The following is a 20738-nucleotide window of genomic DNA, read 5'->3' on the forward strand; positions in this document are numbered from 1 at the left end:
GTAGTGACTTTCTGTTACCAGAGGGTGGCGCTGTACAATTTTTCAAAATTTCAAGTATGGATGTGTTCTGGACTGGACTGTTACCAAGCACATAAAATCTGTCTCAGATATGACCATGTATACTAGAGTTATGACTGTTTAAACATTTTTGGCGGGACAAAATGGCGACTCTTGACTTTGTGCCCCGCTGAGGCCACGCCGTCTGACGAAAAGTCAATTTTATTTTTCACAAAGCTAAATCCACTTGTTTTGTCCTTCCTGACACAAATTTGAAGTGGTTATCTTGGATAGTTTTTGAACTGTAGCTTGCACCATAAACCTTGACATTTCCTGTCACCACTAGGTGGCGCTTTGATCTGTAAAAAATCTGACCATATAAATGGGTGCAGGCCATGACCGTCAATATACCTGAGCAATATGAGTCCAATTGGACGATTAATGGCTGAGTTATAAACTACTTCTTGTTTACCAGAGACATATGCAAATTTGAGGGCTCGCCATGGCCACGCCTTTCGACTAATGAGAAAACCCCAAATAACTTTTCATCAGCCATGTCTCATGTAGCTCTGTGCCAAAGTACAAGTCGATCTGATGAAATCCCTCAGATGATTTTGTTCAGTTATGACCCCTGGAAAAGGTCAAAAACAGCCCCTTTTTTGCAAATTTATTCAAAATGGCGGATTTCCTGTTGGAGATAGAGTGTTGGCCCAAGAGGCTTTTTTGTAGATCTCCCCAAGCCGCACCTGCACACAAAATTTGATGAATCTACGACAAAGTCAAAGGAGGGGGCTTTAACTTTGAAAACTGTTAGGGGGCGCTACTTTTGCAATTCTGAATTTTCATGTTGGAGACCCAAAAAATATCAAAATTTTCGCAAGACCGGATGTACGTGCAAAGTTTCCCGAATTCGGTTCAGCGAATTCAAAAATGTTAAGGGCCTCAAAAGTCCATGCAATGACAGCAAATGCTAATAAAAATAATCCGAGCAATTACAATTAGGTCCTCGCACCACTCGGTGCTTGGGCCCTAATTAAAAATGTTTTTCATGTCTGTTTGGAGACTGGAGGCTTTTCATGGACCCCTTTGAGGCCTCTGTGGGGACCAGGACTGCAGTAGGAGTCAGAGCTGTGCTGTGTTAGTGGGGACAGAGCGCCCTCTGTTGGACAGATGATCTCAGTTCAGTCAGACAGAACAGATGGAGCCTTTAAGGTTCTTCTACTTCAGAGAAACAGAAATGATTTCACCAAAAATCAGTTTAAGACTCTTACTGTCTAATTCCTGTTTTTATTTCCTGTCTATTTCAGAAAAATGTCTTTATAGCTCAGCAGTTCCCAGAGTGGGGTTTAGGACCCCCAGAGGGGTCACGAGACACTTAATCAGGGTCAAAAAACATCTTTAAAATTTAAAAATGATCTCAAATATTATTAATTATCTAGAGGGAGGATCTACTGCACAAGAGGGAGAAAACTGATGTATAAAAAAAAAACAAATAAACAAACAAAGAAAACAAACAAACCAACAATGAAGCCATGTCCATGTTTTTAACGTGTTTAGTGCTTTTATTATCGGGTCATGGTCATGTGACACACTGCATCACTTTGAACTTTGTTCTCTGAGCTCATAGTTTAGAACTTCATAAATATAAACAACAGATAAACAACAAATAAACAGATAAACATGAGACCCAGACTCCTTCAATAAACAGTATTTACATCAATCATCCAGAACATTCTTCTGTTTGTTCTCATCAAAGACGTTCTTTAAACTCCTCCCGATCTCCTAAAATCCTCACATCCTCTAAAGAACAGCATAAATACCCCCCCGCTTCATTTACCCCACCTACAGCCACGAGTCGTCCACACTGGTGACCTCAGAGAACGTCATCTGTTCAACTTCAACTTCTCATCAAACCTGCAGAGAGAATGTCAGAGAACAAGGGTCATTCTGAGAACCATGAAGACAGAGAACAAGGGAAGAACCACGAAAACAAACAACGCTGAGAGGAACCATGAAGACAGAGAACCATGAGAGGAACCATGAGAGGAACCATGAAGACAGAGAACCATGAGAGGAACCATGAGAGGAACCATGAAGACAGAGAACCATGAGAGGGACCATGGAGACAGAGAACCATGAGAGGAACCATGAAAACAGAGAACCATGAGAGGAACCATGGAGACAGAGAACCATGAGAGGGACCATGGAGACAGAGAACCATGAGAGGAACCATGAAGACAGAGAACCATGAGAGGAACCATGAAGACAGAGAACCATGAGAGGAACCATGGAGACAGAGAACCATGAGAGGAACCATGGAGACAGAGAACCATGAGAGGAACCAGTAGAGACAACAGAAAATAAACAAGAGAACCTCAGTCAATTCAGTAGAACCATAGTAGAACAATAGAAGAGAGAGGTTCATACTCTCGTATGGCGTCTGGGATCTGCAGTCTGTCTGTGGGGATGAACTCTGAGAGTTCCTGTAGACTCTGGATGAAACGGATCTTCCTGCCAAACTTCTCACTGAAAACCACAGAACATTAACAAAACAGTTTAGAACCACAGAACATTAACAAAACAGTTTAGAACCACAGAACATTAACAAAACAGTTTAGAACCACAGAACATTAACAAAACAGTTTAGAACCACAGAACATTAACGAATCAGTTGAAGAACCAGAGAACATTAAGGGGAAGGACTCTTTATCTTGTTGTACCATAAAGAATGAAACGTCCATGAAGTCAGAACCCTGATCATAGAGAACTTAGGAGTAAATCTCAGTGTTAGCTCTGTGGATGCAGACAGTAAAAACACAGACAGCTGTGGTTCCACAGATTGACAGACCTGATGAAGGGTTTGATGACGGTGAGCAGAGCTTTGATGTACCAGGCCGGATGGACCACCAGCAGCCCCTTCAGGTCCTTCTTTAACCTGGACACACAGAGTGTCATTAGTCTATTTTTCATGTTAGTGCGACTAAAACTGGACCTTTAAAATCCATTTGAACACGGCAGACTGACTGGAATTTACGGTGGCCGAGAGGTCTCACACGAATACAAATTCAGAACGCTTTGCAAAAAGAAAAAACACAACGACATTTGAGAAAAACACAAAAACAAAAGTTTACAACACAAATACAAAAACTTGCTGCAGCGCATGAATACAAACACTCAGTGCCACGCATGGAAACTTTTGTTTGTGTTTTTTTCAAATGTCGTCGTGTTTTTTCTTTTTGCAAAGCGTTTTGAATTTGCATTTGTGTGAGACCTCTTGGCCACCGTAGGAATTTGATTCTTTGATGAACCAGCCAATAGGAAACAGGGAGAGGATGGACCAATCAGGTAAGCTCTGCCCGTTGTTGCTGTGTATGCGATGGAATGTTGGGACTCTCTCAGTGAGATCAAAGCAAATGTCTCCTGGAGAGCAGCATAGCAACAACGGGCAGAGCTAACGTGATTGGTCCATCCTCTAACTGTTTCCTATTGGCTGGTTCAGAGGAAAATCAAAGAGCAGAAACACATTTAGAACTCAGAGAAAGTTTCATACGCCACGGAGAAAAATAAGAGAGTGTCAGTGTGACAGAAAAGCAGAATCAGTCTGAATGAGAGGAGAGTGGATGAGGACAGTAGCAGCTACCATTGACCACCATGTGGAGCTGCAGCTCTTTATTTCTCTAAGATAAAGAGCACAAACCTGGCCCTATTAATATTCTGTTGTTGATATCCATGTTCAGCAGACAGAGAAGGGGCTGCAGCTGCTACCAGAAAAACCTAAGGCTGAATTTCTTTTCTAACATGCAGCTATTTCAGACTAAAGAAACAGATTTAGTGAGCATGGCCTCTGACGGTGTTATAGTCTGATTTTATTCCTACTCCTCCTGCTGGCGTGGGGAGTCTGCTGCTGTCTGTTATCTAAGAACTGACAGCACTGATTCTGCAGATCCAGTAAACATCAGAGTTTCCGTATCTCATGACAGTAACGGTTTAGAACAGGTGTGGAGGGCTGTCCAGGTGAGTGAACCAAGCGTACCTTCTGTTGATGGAGGTGTAGCACTGATGGAGCCATTTGATGGGCGGGACTTTGTTTCTGGGTGCCATGGCACACAGGTAGACCAGCAGGTAGTTCTCTGACACCATCAAGTCTAACGTTCCTACGATGTACCTGCAGAAACATGAGTACCGTAAATCCTCTAATAAAAGCTCAGTGTACAGGAATTTGCCTGCAGTGTTTGATATTTTAAAATGAGGAACTACCCTTTATTACATGGTCTGTGTTTACTTTCAGAAAAGTGTGTGAAGGACTTCATGTTGCTGTGGGATCAGACAGGTCTCAGTATGGCCTGATGTTCACTAGAATAATTCTCCTAAAGTAAAGGTGAAATCATAGATTTATTACTAATCATGTTTATTTAAATTCAGATTAATATTATGTCTGGTGTAAACTTCCTGTTTATGGTCTTGTCCTGTTCTAAATAAAGGCGGCTCCTTTAATAGAACAAATGATATTAGAAGTTTTACGGTGACTGATTTCAGACTCACCTGAACAGGTTGTCCATGACGTACTCGTAGTCCTCGATGGTGTTCTCAGGTAAGTAGCAGGAAGTGAACAGGATGATGGCGTTCATCTCGTCTCCATAGTAACCTGGAATCCAATCAGAGACTGATTTTCATTTTCAGTCACCTACAGTCTTTATCATGTTGGAGTCCGTGTGATGATGAAAACTCAGAGACATTTTAGTTTTAGTCATAAAGGTTCAGAGTCACAACTGTTTGATGTAAAGCACTGACTACAGTGTTGATGTAATCTGACTACAGTGTTGATGTAATCTGACTACAGTGTTGATGTAATCTGACTACGGTGTTGATGTAATCTGACTACGGTGTTGATGTAATCTGACTACGGTGTTGATGTAATCTGACTACAGTGTTGATGTAATCTGACTACGGTGCTGGTGTATTCTGACTACAGTGCTGATGTAATCTGACTACGGTGTTGATGTAATCTGACTACGGTGTTGATGTAATCTGACTACGGTGTTGATGTAATCTGACTACGGTGTTGATGTAATCTGACTACGGTGTTGATGTAATCTGACTACGGTGTTGATGTAATCTGACTACGGTGCTGGTGTATTCTGACTACAGTGCTGATGTAATCTGACTACAGTGCTGGTGTATTCTGATTACAGTGCTGGTGTAATCTGATTACAGTGCTTGTGTATTCTGATTACAGTGCTGATGTATTCTGATTACAGTGCTGGTGTAATCTGATTACAGTGGTGATGTAATCTGATTACAGTACTGGTATATTCTGATTACAGTGGTGATGTCATCTGACTACAGTACAGTGGTGATGTAATCTGACTACAGTGCTGGTGTAATCTGATTACAGTGGTGATGTAATCTGACTACAGTGCTGGTGTATTCTGATTACAGTGCTGATGTAATCTGACTACAGTACTGGTGTATTCTGATTACAGTGCTGGTGTAATCTGATTACAGTGCTGGTGTATTCTGATTACAGTGCTGATGTATTCTGATTACAGTGCTGGTGTAATCTGATTACAGTGCTGATGTAATCTGACTACAGTGCTGGTGTATTCTGATTACAGTGGTGATGTCATCTGACTACAGTACTGGTGTATTCTGATTACAGTACTGGTGTATTCTGATTACAGTGGTGATGTCATCTGACTTCAGTACAGTGGTGATGTAATCTGACTACAGTGCTGGTGTAATCTGATTACAGTGGTGATGTAATCTGACTACAGTGCTGGTGTAATCTGATTACAGTGGTGATGTAATCTGACTACAGTGCTGGTGTATTCTGATTACAGTGGTGATGTAATCTGACTACAGTGCTGGTGTATTCTGACTACAGTACTGGTGTATTCTGATTACAGTACTGGTATATTCTGATTACAGTGCTGATGTCATCTGACTACAGTACAGTGGTGATGTAATCTGACTACAGTGCTGGTGTATTCTGATTACAGTGTTGGTGTAATCTGATTACAGTGCTGATGTAATCTGACTACAGTACTGGTGTATTCTGATTACAGTGCTGGTGTATTCTGATTACAGTGGTGATGTCATCTGACTTCAGTACAGTGCTGATGTAATCTGACTACAGTACTGGTGTATTCTGATTACAGTGGTGATGTCATCTGACTTCAGTACAGTGGTGATGTAATCTGACTACAGTGCTGGTGTAATCTGATTACAGTGGTGATGTAATCTGACTACAGTGCTGGTGTATTCTGATTACAGTGCTGGTGTATTCTGATTACAGTGGTGATGTAATCTGACTACAGTACTGGTGTATTCTGATTACAGTGCTGATGTAATCTGATTACAGTGGTGATGTAATCTGACTACAGTACTGGTGTATTCTGATTACAGTGCTGATGTAATCTGACTACAGTGCTGGTGTAATCTGACTACAGTACTGGTGTATTCTGATTACAGTGCTGGTGTAATCTGATTACAGTGCTGGTGTATTCTGATTACAGTGCTGATGTATTCTGATTACAGTGCTGGTGTAATCTGATTACAGTGGTGATGTCATCTGACTACAGTACTGGTGTATTCTGATTACAGTACTGGTGTATTCTGATTACAGTGGTGATGTCATCTGACTACAGTACTGGTGTATTCTGATTACAGTACTGGTGTATTCTGATTACAGTGCTGATGTAATCTGACTACAGTACTGGTGTATTCTGATTACAGTGCTGGTGTAATCTGATTACAGTGCTGGTGTATTCTGATTACAGTGCTGATGTATTCTGATTACAGTGCTGGTGTAATCTGATTACAGTGCTGATGTAATCTGACTACAGTGCTGGTGTATTCTGATTACAGTACTGGTGTATTCTGATTACAGTGGTGATGTCATCTGACTTCAGTACAGTGGTGATGTAATCTGACTACAGTGCTGGTGTAATCTGATTACAGTGGTGATGTAATCTGACTACAGTGCTGGTGTAATCTGATTACAGTGGTGATGTAATCTGACTACAGTGCTGGTGTATTCTGATTACAGTGGTGATGTAATCTGACTACAGTGCTGGTGTATTCTGACTACAGTACTGGTGTATTCTGACTACAGTGCTGGTGTATTCTGACTACAGTACTGGTGTATTCTGACTACAGTACTGGTGTATTCTGACTACAGTACTGGTGTATTCTGATTACAGTGCTGGTGTATTCTGACTACAGTGCTGGTGTATTCTGACTACAGTGCTGGTGTATTCTGACTACAGTACTGGTGTATTCTGACTACAGTACTGGTGTATTCTGATTACAGTACTGGTATATTCTGACTACAGTGCTGGTGTATTCTGACTACAGTGCTGGTGTATTCTGACTACAGTGCTGGTGTATTCTGACTACAGTACTGGTATATTCTGACTACAGTGCTGGTGTATTCTGACTACAGTACTGGTATATTCTGACTACAGTACTGGTATATTCTGACTACAGTGCTGGTGTATTCTGACTACAGTACTGGTGTATTCTGATTACAGTACTGGTATATTCTGACTACAGTGCTGGTGTATTCTGACTACAGTACTGGTGTATTCTGATTACAGTACTGGTATATTCTGATTACAGTGCTGATGTCATCTGACTACAGTACAGTGGTGATGTAATCTGACTACAGTGCTGGTGTATTCTGATTACAGTGGTGATGTAATCTGACTACAGTGCTGGTGTATTCTGATTACAGTGCTGGTGTATTCTGATTACAGTGGTGATGTAATCTGACTACAGTACTGGTGTATTCTGATTACAGTGCTGGTGTATTCTGATTACAGTGGTGATGTAATCTGACTACAGTACTGGTGTATTCTGATTACAGTGCTGATGTAATGGTTAACAGGAAGTGCAGTTCTTAGCGGCGTACCTCCGTGTGACAGCACCTGCAGGTACGGCTCCAGAACGCTCATGTTGACGTGATACTCCTGTCCTGAGATGCAGAACTTTCTCCAGCGGCGCCCCCTGCTGTCCACCTGGTCCAGCTCCATAAGACCCTCTGACTGCTCCATTGGGCTCCTCGCCAGTGCCGTGGCCCCACCCCCAGCTCCTGTCCTTGCCATCCGAGGAAGGTCATCTGTCAGAAAGAGGTCAAAAGGATGAGACTCTGTTCAATGATACGCTGACAATACAGTGATCACCATCTCTGATCAGCTCTTTACTGATCACAGTGATTGATTAAATAATGTCAGTGTTATCTGTGGACTGTCTCACCCTCCCACTCCAGCTCGTGCGAGCTGTCTGGTAGCGTTCCTGTCTCGCTCCCTGACGGCGTCTCCAGAGCCTCCAGGTCGATGTTGAGAGATGGCGTGTCGTCGGGTGTCCCTGACAGCGCTGCGGCGGAGAAGCCGTCGTTGGATGGGTGCGAGTCTCTGCGGCTCAGGGTGAGGCTGAGTGATGGCGCCACCAGGCGCTTCTTCGGCGCGCCTCCTGATAGGGCCAGGCTGGTGGGCGGGGCTTAGAGAAGAAGATGAGAGACACAGACAAGGATGACTGAGAAGGAAATGGTAAACACCGCCATGAGACATGTAGAAACATGATTTCATCCTTTGAAGATGATGTCATCCTTTGAAGATGATGTCATCCTTTAAAAAACATAAGATGCTTCAAAGGATGACATCATCAAAGGCAGATGATGGACTGTTCCATGTTGAGGTCTTTTTCCCTCCATTTTTGTCAAACAGTCAGCCATAGTTGGTGACTTCTTTACAAGTTTGTGGAACTGCTGAGGATGAGGGTTTAGGTTCCAGAAAGTTCCTCTTCTGTCCGGTCAGTCCTCAGAATATTTTCCCAGAAGTCTTGGGGAACATCAGGAAGTTTTTAGTCAAATGTGAGACGAGCCTTTGTGTTCTTTTCTCTCGGCAGAGGTTTTGACCTTGGAACTCTCCCATGGTGCCATTGTTGCTCAGTGTCTTCCTGATTGTTGAATCATGAACTCTGACCTTAACTGAGTCAGTGAGGCCTGCAGGACTTTAGATGTTGCTCTGGGTTCTTCTGAGACCTCCTGGATGAGTTCTACATGTTCTCTTGGAGTCATGTTGGTAGGCCGGCCACTCCTGGGACTCATCCTCATCACTGTTCACAGTTTTCTCAATTTGTGTGTAATGGCTCTCAGCATGGTTGGTTGGAGTCCCAAAGCCTTAGAAATGTCTCTGTAACCCTTTCAGACTGATAGATGTCAGTGACTTTGTTTCTCATCTGTTCTTGAATTTCTTCAGATGGTTCCATGATGTGTTGGAGATCTTTTAGCCTACTTCACTGTCAGACTGGTTCTATTTAAGGAATTCTGGATCCAACAGGTCTGGCAGTGATCAGGTCTGGGTGTGGCTAGTCAAAATGAACTCAGCTTTATAAAAAAAAAAAAAAAGGTGGTAAATTACAGTTAAACTCAGATGTTTCAGAACTCACCTGGCTGTTCACCTGTTGGACTCCCTGCCCCCCCTGGACTCCCACAATCTTCTGGGAGAGGCCTGAAACCAAAATTTCAAGTTAGGTTTAATTAATGAATTTATTTAAAACTACCCAACAGCCGGATTAGTACAAAACCATGAGAAAAAGAACAGGAACAGCCAGAGACGTGAAACATGACTACTTCCTGGTGGTTTGAGATGAGGCTGACTGATTTGATAGCTGTAAGGATTTATTGATTATCCACACATTAATCATCTTTTTGGGGCCGGATGGGGAGCTTTGGGGGGCCTGATACGGCCCCTGGGGCCACCAGTTGATAGTCACCAATGAGGACTTTTAAGGTGGAATACATTTAAGGAAGAAGGTGCAGTGAGACCTGGGGAACCCGTCGTCCTGCCATTCCTCTCTCAGCTCCATATCCTGGATGTCGGGGGGGTCTGAGGCCGCTATGGGAGCCCTGCAGGGACAAAAATCAGCAAATTAATAAATGTTAAAGAGAGAGATTTTAAATGTTTCACTCTGTGTTTTCTGTACTAATATCCTGAGATCTATTTATGGTGGATCGTCACTTAGAACACACCAAGGTATTATTTCTGTTCCTATCTCAGCTTCCTAACCCCCGTCTGGTCGGCGTGCGGAGGATCGAGCAGCAGGGGAATAAAAACCTGATGTGAACCAACCTGCCTGACTGCTCTGATTATGACTCTTCACAGAGACTCACCTGGGCAGGTGAGGGGGGCGGGGCTGTTATTGTTCCTCTGTTTGTTGTTACTGAAGCAGAAGGCGGACACACCTACACGCTGACCGCACCTGGGAGCGTATGCAGGTGAGTGAGGTAGGTGGGATGGCGTCCTCGTGTTATCAGGTTTCCTCTGTGATGCCTTCAGGGTCTGGCTGGGAAAGTCCCAAACTCTGCTGGTTTCTGTGTCCAGGGATGTCAGACGACAGATTCCTGAGGATGGTTAGGGGTGCTTAAAGACTCTCCAGGAGAAATTCAGGATGTTCAAGGACTCTCCAGGGTTCTCGTGGTGGGTTTGAGAAGAACCACGAACCCAGACATAGTGGGAAAGTTTTGGTAGGTCATCAGGAGGAGAGAGCAGCATGGTGGAGCAGTGGTTAGTGCTATCGCCTCACAGGGCTCAGACAGGGCCTGGTACATATTCCCCATGTGTATGCATGTGCTCTCTCCAGCTTCCTCCCTCAGACCAGACACTCTCATTAGGATAACTGGGGACTAAAATGCCCGTAGGAGTGAAATTATGAAGATGACAGCTGGGATCGGCTCCATCCCCATAAAACTGAGCAACAGGAGGTGTAGATGATGGATGGAGTCAGGGAGGTAGTTTTTCTGTAAATCTAAGCTCTTCATGTTCCTGAATGGTTTGGAGTTTTTTATATGACTGCCCCACTTCTTATTCCACCGTGCATTACTGTAGCTCTGCTTTAACCAGCATATTTTAACCATCAATAAAATCAGACTTTATACTTTAAAATGTTTGTTTTTGTCATGAGATCCAGCAGACAGGCAGAAGTGGACAAAAACGTTGGCAACGGTTCCATTTCCATCATAACTAAAAGAGAGAGAGAGCACTGTCTGGAATTCTTGTGTGCTTGTTTGCAGCCTTACTGTATAAAAAGTTGACAATGTTTTCAAGCAACTTAAAACGTTTGCTTTCAATTTTTGATAGGAAACAGTAACTGTAGATCAGTGTTACTCAACCCTGCACAACCAAAGAGCCAAATTGTTGAAAAATACATTTGCAAGAGCCACAATCTAGGAGGTAAGAGTGGCAATTAAAATGAGTTAAAGGTGGCAAAAGTGGTCAAAAAGTGGCAAACAATGGGAGAAATGTGGCGAAAAAGGGCAGAATGTGGCAAAAATGCGTGGCAAGTGAAAAAATGTCCAAAAATGGATAAATGGTGGGGAAAATCAGCAAACCTCTGGGAAAAGATGGGAAAATGGGTAAAACATGGCATTTTATTGCAAAAGTCAGCCTAAATGGGTGAGAAGTGGCAAAAAGGGCAGAAAGTGGCAAAATAAGTGAGTTACAGGTGGCAGTAATGGTCCAAAAGTGGCAAAAACATGGAGAAAAATGAGTGAAAAGTTACTAAAATGGGCAAAAATCAGAGAAAAGGTGGAAAAATGGGAATTAAGAGGAACTGAACTGCGAAAGGCAGCTTTAATGTGAGAAGTGGCAACAACAGGCAAAAGGGGGCAAAAAATGGCAAAAAGCAAGATAAAAGTGTCAAAAATGGGTGAAAAATGACAAAACTAGTGGCAAAAAGGGCAGAAAGTGGGAGTGAAGTGGCAAATAGAGGAGAAAGTGGCAAAAAATAGGTGAGAAGTGGTAAAAAAATGTGTTACAGGTGGCAAAAAAGGTCCAAGAGTGGCAAAACAGTGGCAAAAAATGAGTGAAAAGTGACTACAATGGGCAAAACGCATCACAGAGTGGCAAAATAGGAAATAGGTGGCATTTAATTGCAAAAGGCAGGATAAAAGTGTCAAAAATGTGAATAATGTATATAAGACAAAACAGAGCCACAAATCATCAGAAAAGAGCCACATGCTGAGTATCACTGCTGCAGAGTCAAAGTGCCAAAGTCTCTGTGAAATTTACACCACAAGCAGGAGATTGCAAAATTGAATTTTTCTCATCCTGTTGAAACATGCTGGGGTTTCTGAGTCACACTTTTGGATCGGCAATCTTCATGTTGGGAAATGTTGCCAAAGTTTTTGTGCAATTTAAAGCATTTACAGTTGTTTGCCTGCAATTTTTGTTGGCAATCTTGGTGTTGAAAATGTGCCAAAGTTTTTGCACAATATAAACAGTGTGAGGAAGGTTGCCAGCATTTTCATGTACATTGATGTTGCCAATGTTTTTGTGCATTCAGAAAGTTTGCAAGAGTTTCCCTGCAATTTTTTGGTTGGAAGCTGGGATGGATAGAAACACCATCAAAGTCTGTGTGCAATTTACGTCATGCACAGGAATTTGTTTGCGATTTTTGTTTGGCAACGTAACAATAAAAAACAATCCAGTGTCTCTGGGTTGTTTTTACAGTGTGTGGGACGTTTCCTGCCATTTTTGGATCAACAGCCCGAATGACAATGTTGCCAAAGTTGTGCAATGTCAATGGTGTGAAGGAGATTGCCTGCATTTTTTGTTTGGCAGCCATGTCATGTAGACACATGACAATGTTTTTGAGTCATTTATAAAGTATGCGAGACTTTGTCTTCAGCTTTTGATTAGGACTAAAGTCATGGAGAAACATTGCCAACATTCTCATGCAGTTTGCAGCGTGTGCAGAAGTTTACGTGCAGTTTTTCTTTGGGAATCTCATCATGAGGAAACATGTTGGGGTTTTCAGGTATTGGCAATTTTGATGTGTGGAAATGTTGCCAAAGATTTTAGCCATATAGAGATGTTCGCCCACAGTTTTTGATTGGAAACTTGCCAGTTTATGAAGTATGCCTGAGATTGCTGACAAATTTTGATTGGAAACAGCCGTTTAGAAAACTTTTGATTTTGCGTTCCATTTACACCATATGAAGGAGAGTGATCACGTTTTTGTTTAGAAACTTCACCATGTAGGCATTTGCCAATGATTTTGTACAATTTATAAAGAATGCAAGACTTTAGTTTGCAATTTTGATTGGAAACTAAGCCATGTAGAAACATTGCCAACAGTCTCATGCAGTTTGCAGCGTATGCAGAAGTTTACCTGCAGTTTTTCCACAAACATGATGAGCTTCCAAGTCACAATTTCTAATAAACAATCTTGATGTGTGGAAATGTTGCCATTTTGTGCAATTTTCACCATGTAAAGGAGTTTTCCTGCAATTTGTTTTTTAACCTTCTGAACCCTGAGCCTATTTTTTAGGTTTCTGCTCAAAGTTTGCATATTCATAATAAAATGGGTATATCTCTGCAACTACAAGGTCTATTTGAATAATTTTGGTGTCATAGTAAAGGAGAGTTTTTTGTTTTTAGAAAAAAGAAATTTTACTACTATAGTTTGGAAAAGCAATTTCTGTTTTTGTGATTCTTTGGCCTCTATCTCTCTGATACTTTGGTGTAGACTGCTTTGGCAGGTATCATCGGAATCTGTGGAGTCTCTGTTTTCATTTGAGGTGTCGATCGCGTGTTCTGCATGAAGAGTCGTAGCGGTAGAGCCGGAAATATGGCGAGTGGGTTGACACAGCGGAGCTGTACGGAGTTTGATATGTCCTAACTCATTTAGTTATTTGAGTTGTGTTTGGGGCATGTAAAAAAAGGTTATATAGTCTTGTAGCCCAGGTTCTGCTGTTTAATTTGATGTGCCACATCACTATATTTAAGTCCCCTAACTGGGGGACCTCCAGGTTCACGAGGTTAAACTTCACCATTTGGAAACCCAATGTTTAGTGCAATTTATGAAGTTTGCCTGAGATTGCCTGAAGTTTTTTTTAATAAAAGCTGCCAAATCATGTGCAGCAGATTGTTTGCAATTTCTGATTGGAAATCTAGTTGTAAAGAAATGTTGCCCGTGCTTTTTGGAAATGTAGAAAGTATGCAGGAGTTTGCCTGCAGTTGTCCTTCGGGAACCTCTCCTGGTTCCTAAGTCACATTTCTGATTGCCAATCTTACTGTGGGGAAATGTTGCCAAAGTTTTGGTGCAATTCTGTGTTGGGAGTGTGCCTACAATCTTTTGACAATCAAAGCGATCAGCTGTCCAACTCTGGGCGTCTCAGACGAATGGTGTCGTTGGTATCACACAGTTTTTTTAATCATATCAAAGTTGAATCATCCGAAATCGTGAGCACCCTAAAATGAAGACCAGATTATTGAGTTTTGATTCTCCTGGACACACAGGACAGTGAACGCACCACTGAGACCGCTTCACTGACCGTCTGGAAGAACAAACGTTGGGACTAAAAACCACAAACGCCAACGCCACTTCCTCTTTGTGCTGGAACAGGAAACGCTCTCACACATAAACAACCTTCAGCCACACGCCGGCTCTGTTAGTGCTGTTGTGTTGGTGTGTAGTTGTGTGTTGTGTGTATTGCGTGTTGTGCGTACCTGTTGTGGTCATCCGTGTGTCCAGCAGGGGAGCTCATGATGTCACAGTGATGTCACGGCGTCTTCTGACCAGCAGCTGTGAGCGGCTGGACGTCGCTCGTTCTCTGACTCTCTCTCTGGGAGTTCCCACTTTGACTGAATGGGACTCGCCCTCGCTCACCCTCTCCCTTTCTCTCTCTCTCTCTGCCCGACAGGTTCAGCTGCATTTCAGAGCAGCGCTTTCGTCTGATTGGCTGCTGTCCTGTTCTCCGTGCAGACAGACGAGGCAGCAAGTGAGCCTGTCTCACTTCATTAAAACTGACCAATCAGCTGTCAGGGAGGAAGTGTCGAGTTACTATAAAATAATATGAAAAAAAAACCCTCATCTGTTCCTCCTGTAGCTTCCTGTTGCTGCCAAGGCACCACTTCCTATTTCTGTTTCACAATAAAAGCCCCTGGTGGTTAAGCAAACTCTTATTGTGAAAGGTGAACACCAAATAACATTTTAATTCACTTTTTATTCAAACAGAAAGTTTCAGCAGGTCAAAAACTTCAGGAGTACAAAGTCCCACCTGGTCAGGCTCTCTAGTGGGACGCAGTGACATCACAGCGTGCACGGTGACATCACTGCAAGGTCTGCTTACAGATGCATACAGAGACCCCGTTTACACCTCACATTAACATCCGTTTAGGTCATTCAGACACCAGGAGGAAGTCTTACTGTCCTTTGTTGGCAACTTTTGAAAAAGTGGATGGAACTGCTCCCTCACTCTTCACCAGCTCCACACACTTTTCCAGAAGTTTCCAACTATTGCCCATGATTATTTTGGCAAAAATGGAGGGAAAAAGCCCCCAACAACCCCAGCTTCACCAACACTCTCTCCCCTGCCTTTGATGATGTCATCTTTAAATCTTATGGAACGTTCCATCCTTGCCTTTGAAGATGAAGTCGTCCACCATCCTGAAACAGTGCTCAACAGTGGTCGCCCACTTTCCTATGGCTCTGGTTCTGGAAGTAAACTCCTCCATTCAAATCCCCACAGACATTTCACTAAATCCTTAAAACAACACATTTAAAGCATGAACAAAGCTAACCAGCTACCTGAGTAATTGACCTATGGCTAAGTCCCGCCCTCAAACGCGATGAGCCAATCACAGTGCGTATACCACTCCAATCCACTCGGACATTGGCTGCCTGGACGTCCATTGAAATAAATGGGAGAAAGTCCGTTTTTGTCCGGTTTTATGAGTTTTTTTTTTTTAGATTTTAAGTTTAAAAACGGTTAAATGGTGTTCATGGGGTACATGCAACTCCAACACAAGGTATCCTGAGAGGCTGGGCGACGGAGTGTTTTTTTTACCCTTTCCTAAGCCACATCTAAACCCAGAAAAGTGTCTTCTCTGGATTCAAGTTTTGCAGTAGACCACAACATCAACTCAACGTGGATAAATGAACATCTGCTCTAAGGTAAGCCAACATCGTATTTGAGGCAGCATATTGTCACTTTGCTGGAAAGAAATATAAAGTTATCTTTAACATCTCTAACGTTAGGTAAAGTTAGCCTAATAGCTCCTAGCTGTGTTGTTCGTTGTGTCACGTTGTTTGTTGGGAGTTCATTGGCATTGTTTGTTCTAGTTTTTATTCCTCAGTGATCGTACATCATTGTTAGCTGTTGTCCAAAGCGCTCTATTTGAACTAGCGTTAACGTCTGGAGCTTAGCTTCGTTAACTTATCTGTAATAGCCGAGATAATAAAGGTTGACAAATGTTATGCTGAATGAGTCAATGTTAATATACTATAGCACCAAACTAACGCAGACACTCTCGTGGTAAAGATGGTAAAAAGGCCGTTATATTTTTCTCATATTCTGAGCCTAAAACCTGAACTTCAGTGGCTCTATGATGCTGATCCTCTATCTTGTGGTCTGAGATTGTGATGGCAACGAGATGCGGTTTATCACATTTGCACTGGGACCTGTAAATTTTGGCTTGTAACTGAAGCTTTTTATCGACCTTCTCGACAATAAAATGATTAATATATCCCTCCAGTGCGTAGTTTAGACCCTTTTGGTGACGTCTAGATGATATGTGATCTTTCTGTCTCCAGAAATCATCAATGGCCTCCTGTGAAATGTCTCCTACTGTGACAACTGCAATAGCGTCTGTCACTGAATGTTCATCGTTTGTCCGAGTTAGTGGAGGGGGCGTGGCTTAGCCATAGGTCAATTACACGTTTAATTTGGCTCAAAAACAGCATTCAAATCAGAGGAAAGGGCAAAGGCACAAGACTGGACATCTAAAGCAGGGGTGTCAAACTCAAGGCAGGGGGACCAAATCTGGCCCGTGGTACAGTAATATCTGGCCCCCAAGATCACCATATTTCCATTATAAGTGGCCCTCCAGTATGAGGACTGCAGATCTTCTCAGGTACAAAAATGGAAAATTAACCTTGATGATTTAAAATATCCTCGTTAAAGTCATCAAAATCTGAAAAAGGAGTGAAAATCAGAGAAAAAAAAAAACAGGAATGTTGGGGCGCAGGTGGCTGAGTGGTTAAGGCACGCCCAACGTACGTGGACGGCTCGGGTTCGAATCTGGCTTGAGGCCTGTAGCGCCACATTATGTAATAATGTAATACATTTTCAATTCATTATGTAATAACACCACATTTTGTAAGTCACTAAGCGGTTAGAGTTAGGGCAAGGTAGTAGGGTATACCCTGGAGCCTACCTTCAGTCCTAGGGTTAAGGTTAGGTGTTTAGTCTAGAGCCCTGAAGCTGGGTTAGGTTTAGGTATAAGTCACTAAACGGTTACAGTTAGGGCAAGATAGTAGGGTAGGGCATACCTTGGAGCCCACACTAAGTCCTATGGTTAGGGTTATTACATAATGTGGCGCTACAAGGCCCTTCACCGCATGTCTCTCCCCCACTCTCGTCCCCGTTTCTGACTCTATCCACTATCCTCCTCTATCAAAATAAAGGCACAACAATGCCCAAAATCAACTTAAAAAAAAAAGACCAGGAAGAAAATTTGTGTTTTCATTTAATATTTTCAATCCTGCATCTTTAATTATGACACACACTTATGATTTTGACTTTTTATTACATACTTTGACCCTTTATATTCATCATTTTTACTTTTTATATCATATGTTGACCTTTCAGATTCACAGTTTCAAATTTTAAGTCATGTTTTGACCTTTTATCTCATTATCTCAAAATTTTCCTCATATTTTGACTATTTCAATGCCTAACTTTGGCTGTTATCCCATATTTTTACCCTTTAGACTCACAATTTAAAATTTTAACTCATATTTTCAGATTGAAACTCAAGATTTTGAATTTTATCTCACATTTTGACTTTCCAAACTCGTGAATTTGACTTTTACCTTTAAAAAAACAATTTTTATTTTGTGCTTTGACCTTTTATCTCACTTTTTAAAATTATTTTCTTGAGGTTTAAACTTACTGTTTTGACTTTTTTAAATTTCAAAATAATTTTTTGTCAGTGCTTTAATTTATATTCAACTACCAGTGAAAATGTGGTTGATAGTTTATGGTTAAATATTGACCCTGTTAGGCTGTCAGGTTAGACCTAAATCCAGAATCCGGCCCCTGCTGTGATTGAGTTTGACACCCCTAATCTAGAGGAACTACGTATCCCACAATCCACTGAAGTTCATTTTGTTAGTTGTTCAGGAAATCTTTAAAATCCATACAACCAAATTGAGACCTTTTATCAACGCTTATTTTATTGAAGTGTTAACATTTTAAATCAGGGTTGGGCAACAGGTGGCCTGGGGACCACATGTGGCCCTCCACCCCACTCAATACAGCCCCCAAACCAATGAATTATAAAACATTAAAAAACAAGATAAAATCAACCATGTCAAATGTTGGTATAGTAATGATCATGATCGCAACGTATCCTTCCTTTCACTGAGCTATTAGTAATTAGGAGGGTTTAAATAGAGAAAATCCAACAATCTGGAACAATCTGGCCAAAACGACCCTTTCCTGTTTTAAAGGATAATGTTGTGAATTATCCTAGTTTGAGAATTCATTCCTTCACACAGCAGTGGCATCTGCTTAGGGGGAGGGTGGAATTTTCTTCCATGCAGGGAGGGTCAACTGAACCTGGGGGCGGGGCTAACTCCCCACATGGTATCATGAGGGGGAAATCTGAGAACAGCTTGTTTCAGCACACATTTTCTGAAGAGTTGAGAAAGAAGGGGGATGCATAATATGTGACTTTTAAAAAGAGGGCGGTATCTTGTGAATTTGAGTTTTCTACCATCATTTCACTCTCAGGTAGATCATAGTCAGTCTACTTATGGTATGTCCGACAACATGGCGAATAATCAGATTCGTTATAGAGCTCAATAGTTGTTAAGGACGTTAAGATCCTGTTCATTTTCTCCATCTCAGATTTGAGTATTAGCCATATTATCAGAAATGTCTGTGTTAGACTCTGATCTACCTAAGAGTGAAATGATGGTTTAGTCACCATCTCTGACAAAAATACTACAATACCCACAGTCCTCGAGTGTCATAGAGACTTCTCCGATTGGTAGGGTTGCCATGGAAATGTCTACCGAGCCTGTGAACATAAGGCTGTTGATGACCAGAAATATACTACAATATATTACAACATTATCATTTTATGTAAAAACGACAATATAGATAAAAATAGATAATAGGCATGTGGTTTAAACGGCTGAAAGCTGGTATTAACACAAAATAAATGAATTACAATGGGTTGTGGGATATGTAGTTCCTTCATCATTGTAAAGACATACACTCATTGTCTTGCTCCTTTGCATTTCTCTGATTTCTAACACTGTTTGTGCGCTGACTCAAATATTTTTATAGTCATGAGTACTCAGGTAGTTGTTCGCTTGGTTCATGCTTTGAAAGCGCTGTAATGTTGTCTATGGAGGATCAGAATGGTGAGTTTTACTTCCAGAACCAGAGCTGACTAAAAACTGGTCAGGTACTGTGGAGCTGTTTTTGGAATGGAGGGAAAAAGGCCCCAACAACCCCGGCTTCACCAACATTCCATCCTTTAAGCTTTAGAAGATGATGTCATCTTTAAAAGCCTTTGATAAGCTTTAGAAGATGATGTCATCTTTAAAAGCCTTTGATAAGCTTCAGAAGATGATGTCATCCTTAAAAGCCTTTGATAAGCTTCAGAAGATGATGTCATCCTTAAAAGCCTTTGATAAGCTTTAGAAGATGATGTCATCCTTAAAAGCCTTTGATAAGCTTCAGAAGATGATGTCATCCTTAAAAGCCTTTGATAAGCTTTAGAAGATGATGTCATCCTTAAAAGCCTTTGATAAGCTTTAGAAGATGATGTCATCCTTAAAAGCCTTTGATAAGCTTTAGAAGATGATGTCATCCTGGAAAGCCTTCTGATACAGTCTAAGAGATGATGTCGTCCAAGCTCATCAAACCAGCATTTAGGATTACCACATCACCTGGTATCTGATTGGTCAAAGTGGATCATTAATGGAAGCATAAACGACCCCAGAGCTGATCACATGTTCAATCCATGTTCATGCTGGTATCAGATTACTCTCCAGAGATCCAGGTGTGGGTGGAGCCACAGGTTAGAGAGCGTTTACAAACACCCACATGCAGTCATTGTGCTGAATAACTAGTCCATAAAGTTAACGGAGTTTGATTGACAGGTTCTTACAGTAGTAAACGTCCACATCAGGACCAGGCTATCTGCAGGTCATCAGTGATTCAAAGATCAAAAATCCTCATTCTTCTCACAACTGTTATCAATTTAACAACTTCTATTTTAAAACAAACACAGATGCCACTTCCATTCTTCGGACATGTGTTTACATGGTCGCCATCTTGGAGAGGGGTAACCCCTGCCTACATGACATGGGTAGGTCTTTCCATGATTAAAATCTTTATAACTCACTAAAATAGGAACCAGCTTCAAATCTGCCTGTTTAATCACAACACTAAGACACTGACTTATGATCACAATTGCTTGGTTGTATAAAAATGCAGTTTCTAAATTCTGAGATACTTTATCAAGTATAGGAATACTATGACTTTAGCACAGTGTTACTCAACCTTGCTCTGTCTGGTGGTTGTCCACTCTGTCTTATGGTTGTCCACTCTGTCTGATGGTTGTCCACTCTGTCTGGTGGTTGTCCACTCTGTCTGATGGTTGTCCACTCTGTCTGATGGTTGTCCACTCTGTCTGGTGGTTGGCAACTCTGTCTGG

The 20738-nt window shown here is 41.8% G+C and overlaps 1 protein-coding gene across 1 annotated transcript; it reads right to left on the reverse strand.

The window, feature by feature from the left end:
* Positions 1–1554: 1554 nt before the first annotated feature.
* Positions 1555–20699, reverse strand: bnipl (BCL2 interacting protein like). Its single transcript, XM_041793265.1, has 11 exons — positions 20585–20699; positions 14511–14819; positions 9827–9907; positions 9448–9509; positions 8254–8496; positions 7910–8116; positions 4540–4642; positions 4031–4162; positions 2846–2932; positions 2425–2523; positions 1555–1911 (listed from the first exon to the last, which is right to left on the reverse strand). The coding sequence occupies exons 2-11, from the start codon at positions 14546–14548 to the stop codon at positions 1881–1883; spliced, it is 1083 nt and encodes a 360-aa protein (XP_041649199.1). The 5' UTR covers positions 14549–14819; positions 20585–20699; the 3' UTR covers positions 1555–1880.
* Between the last annotated feature and the right edge of the window lie 39 nt (positions 20700–20738).

The sequence above is a fragment of the Cheilinus undulatus genome, linkage group 8 (assembly GCF_018320785.1).
Source record: "Cheilinus undulatus linkage group 8, ASM1832078v1, whole genome shotgun sequence".
NCBI classification, from domain to species: domain Eukaryota; kingdom Metazoa; phylum Chordata; class Actinopteri; order Labriformes; family Labridae; genus Cheilinus; species Cheilinus undulatus.

Excerpts from the sequence above, each read along its gene's own strand:
- bnipl (XM_041793265.1), bottom strand. The coding sequence starts at position 14,548 with ATGAGCTCCCCTGCTGGACACACGGATGACCACAACAG. Across the intron at positions 2,524-2,845 it reads GTCATCAAACCCTTCATCAG|TGAGAAGTTTGGCAGGAAGA; the intron begins GTCTGTCAATCT and ends TGTGGTTTTCAG. Across the intron at positions 1,912-2,424 it reads ATCCCAGACGCCATACGAGA|GTTTGATGAGAAGTTGAAGT; the intron begins GTATGAACCTCT and ends TTCTCTCTGCAG.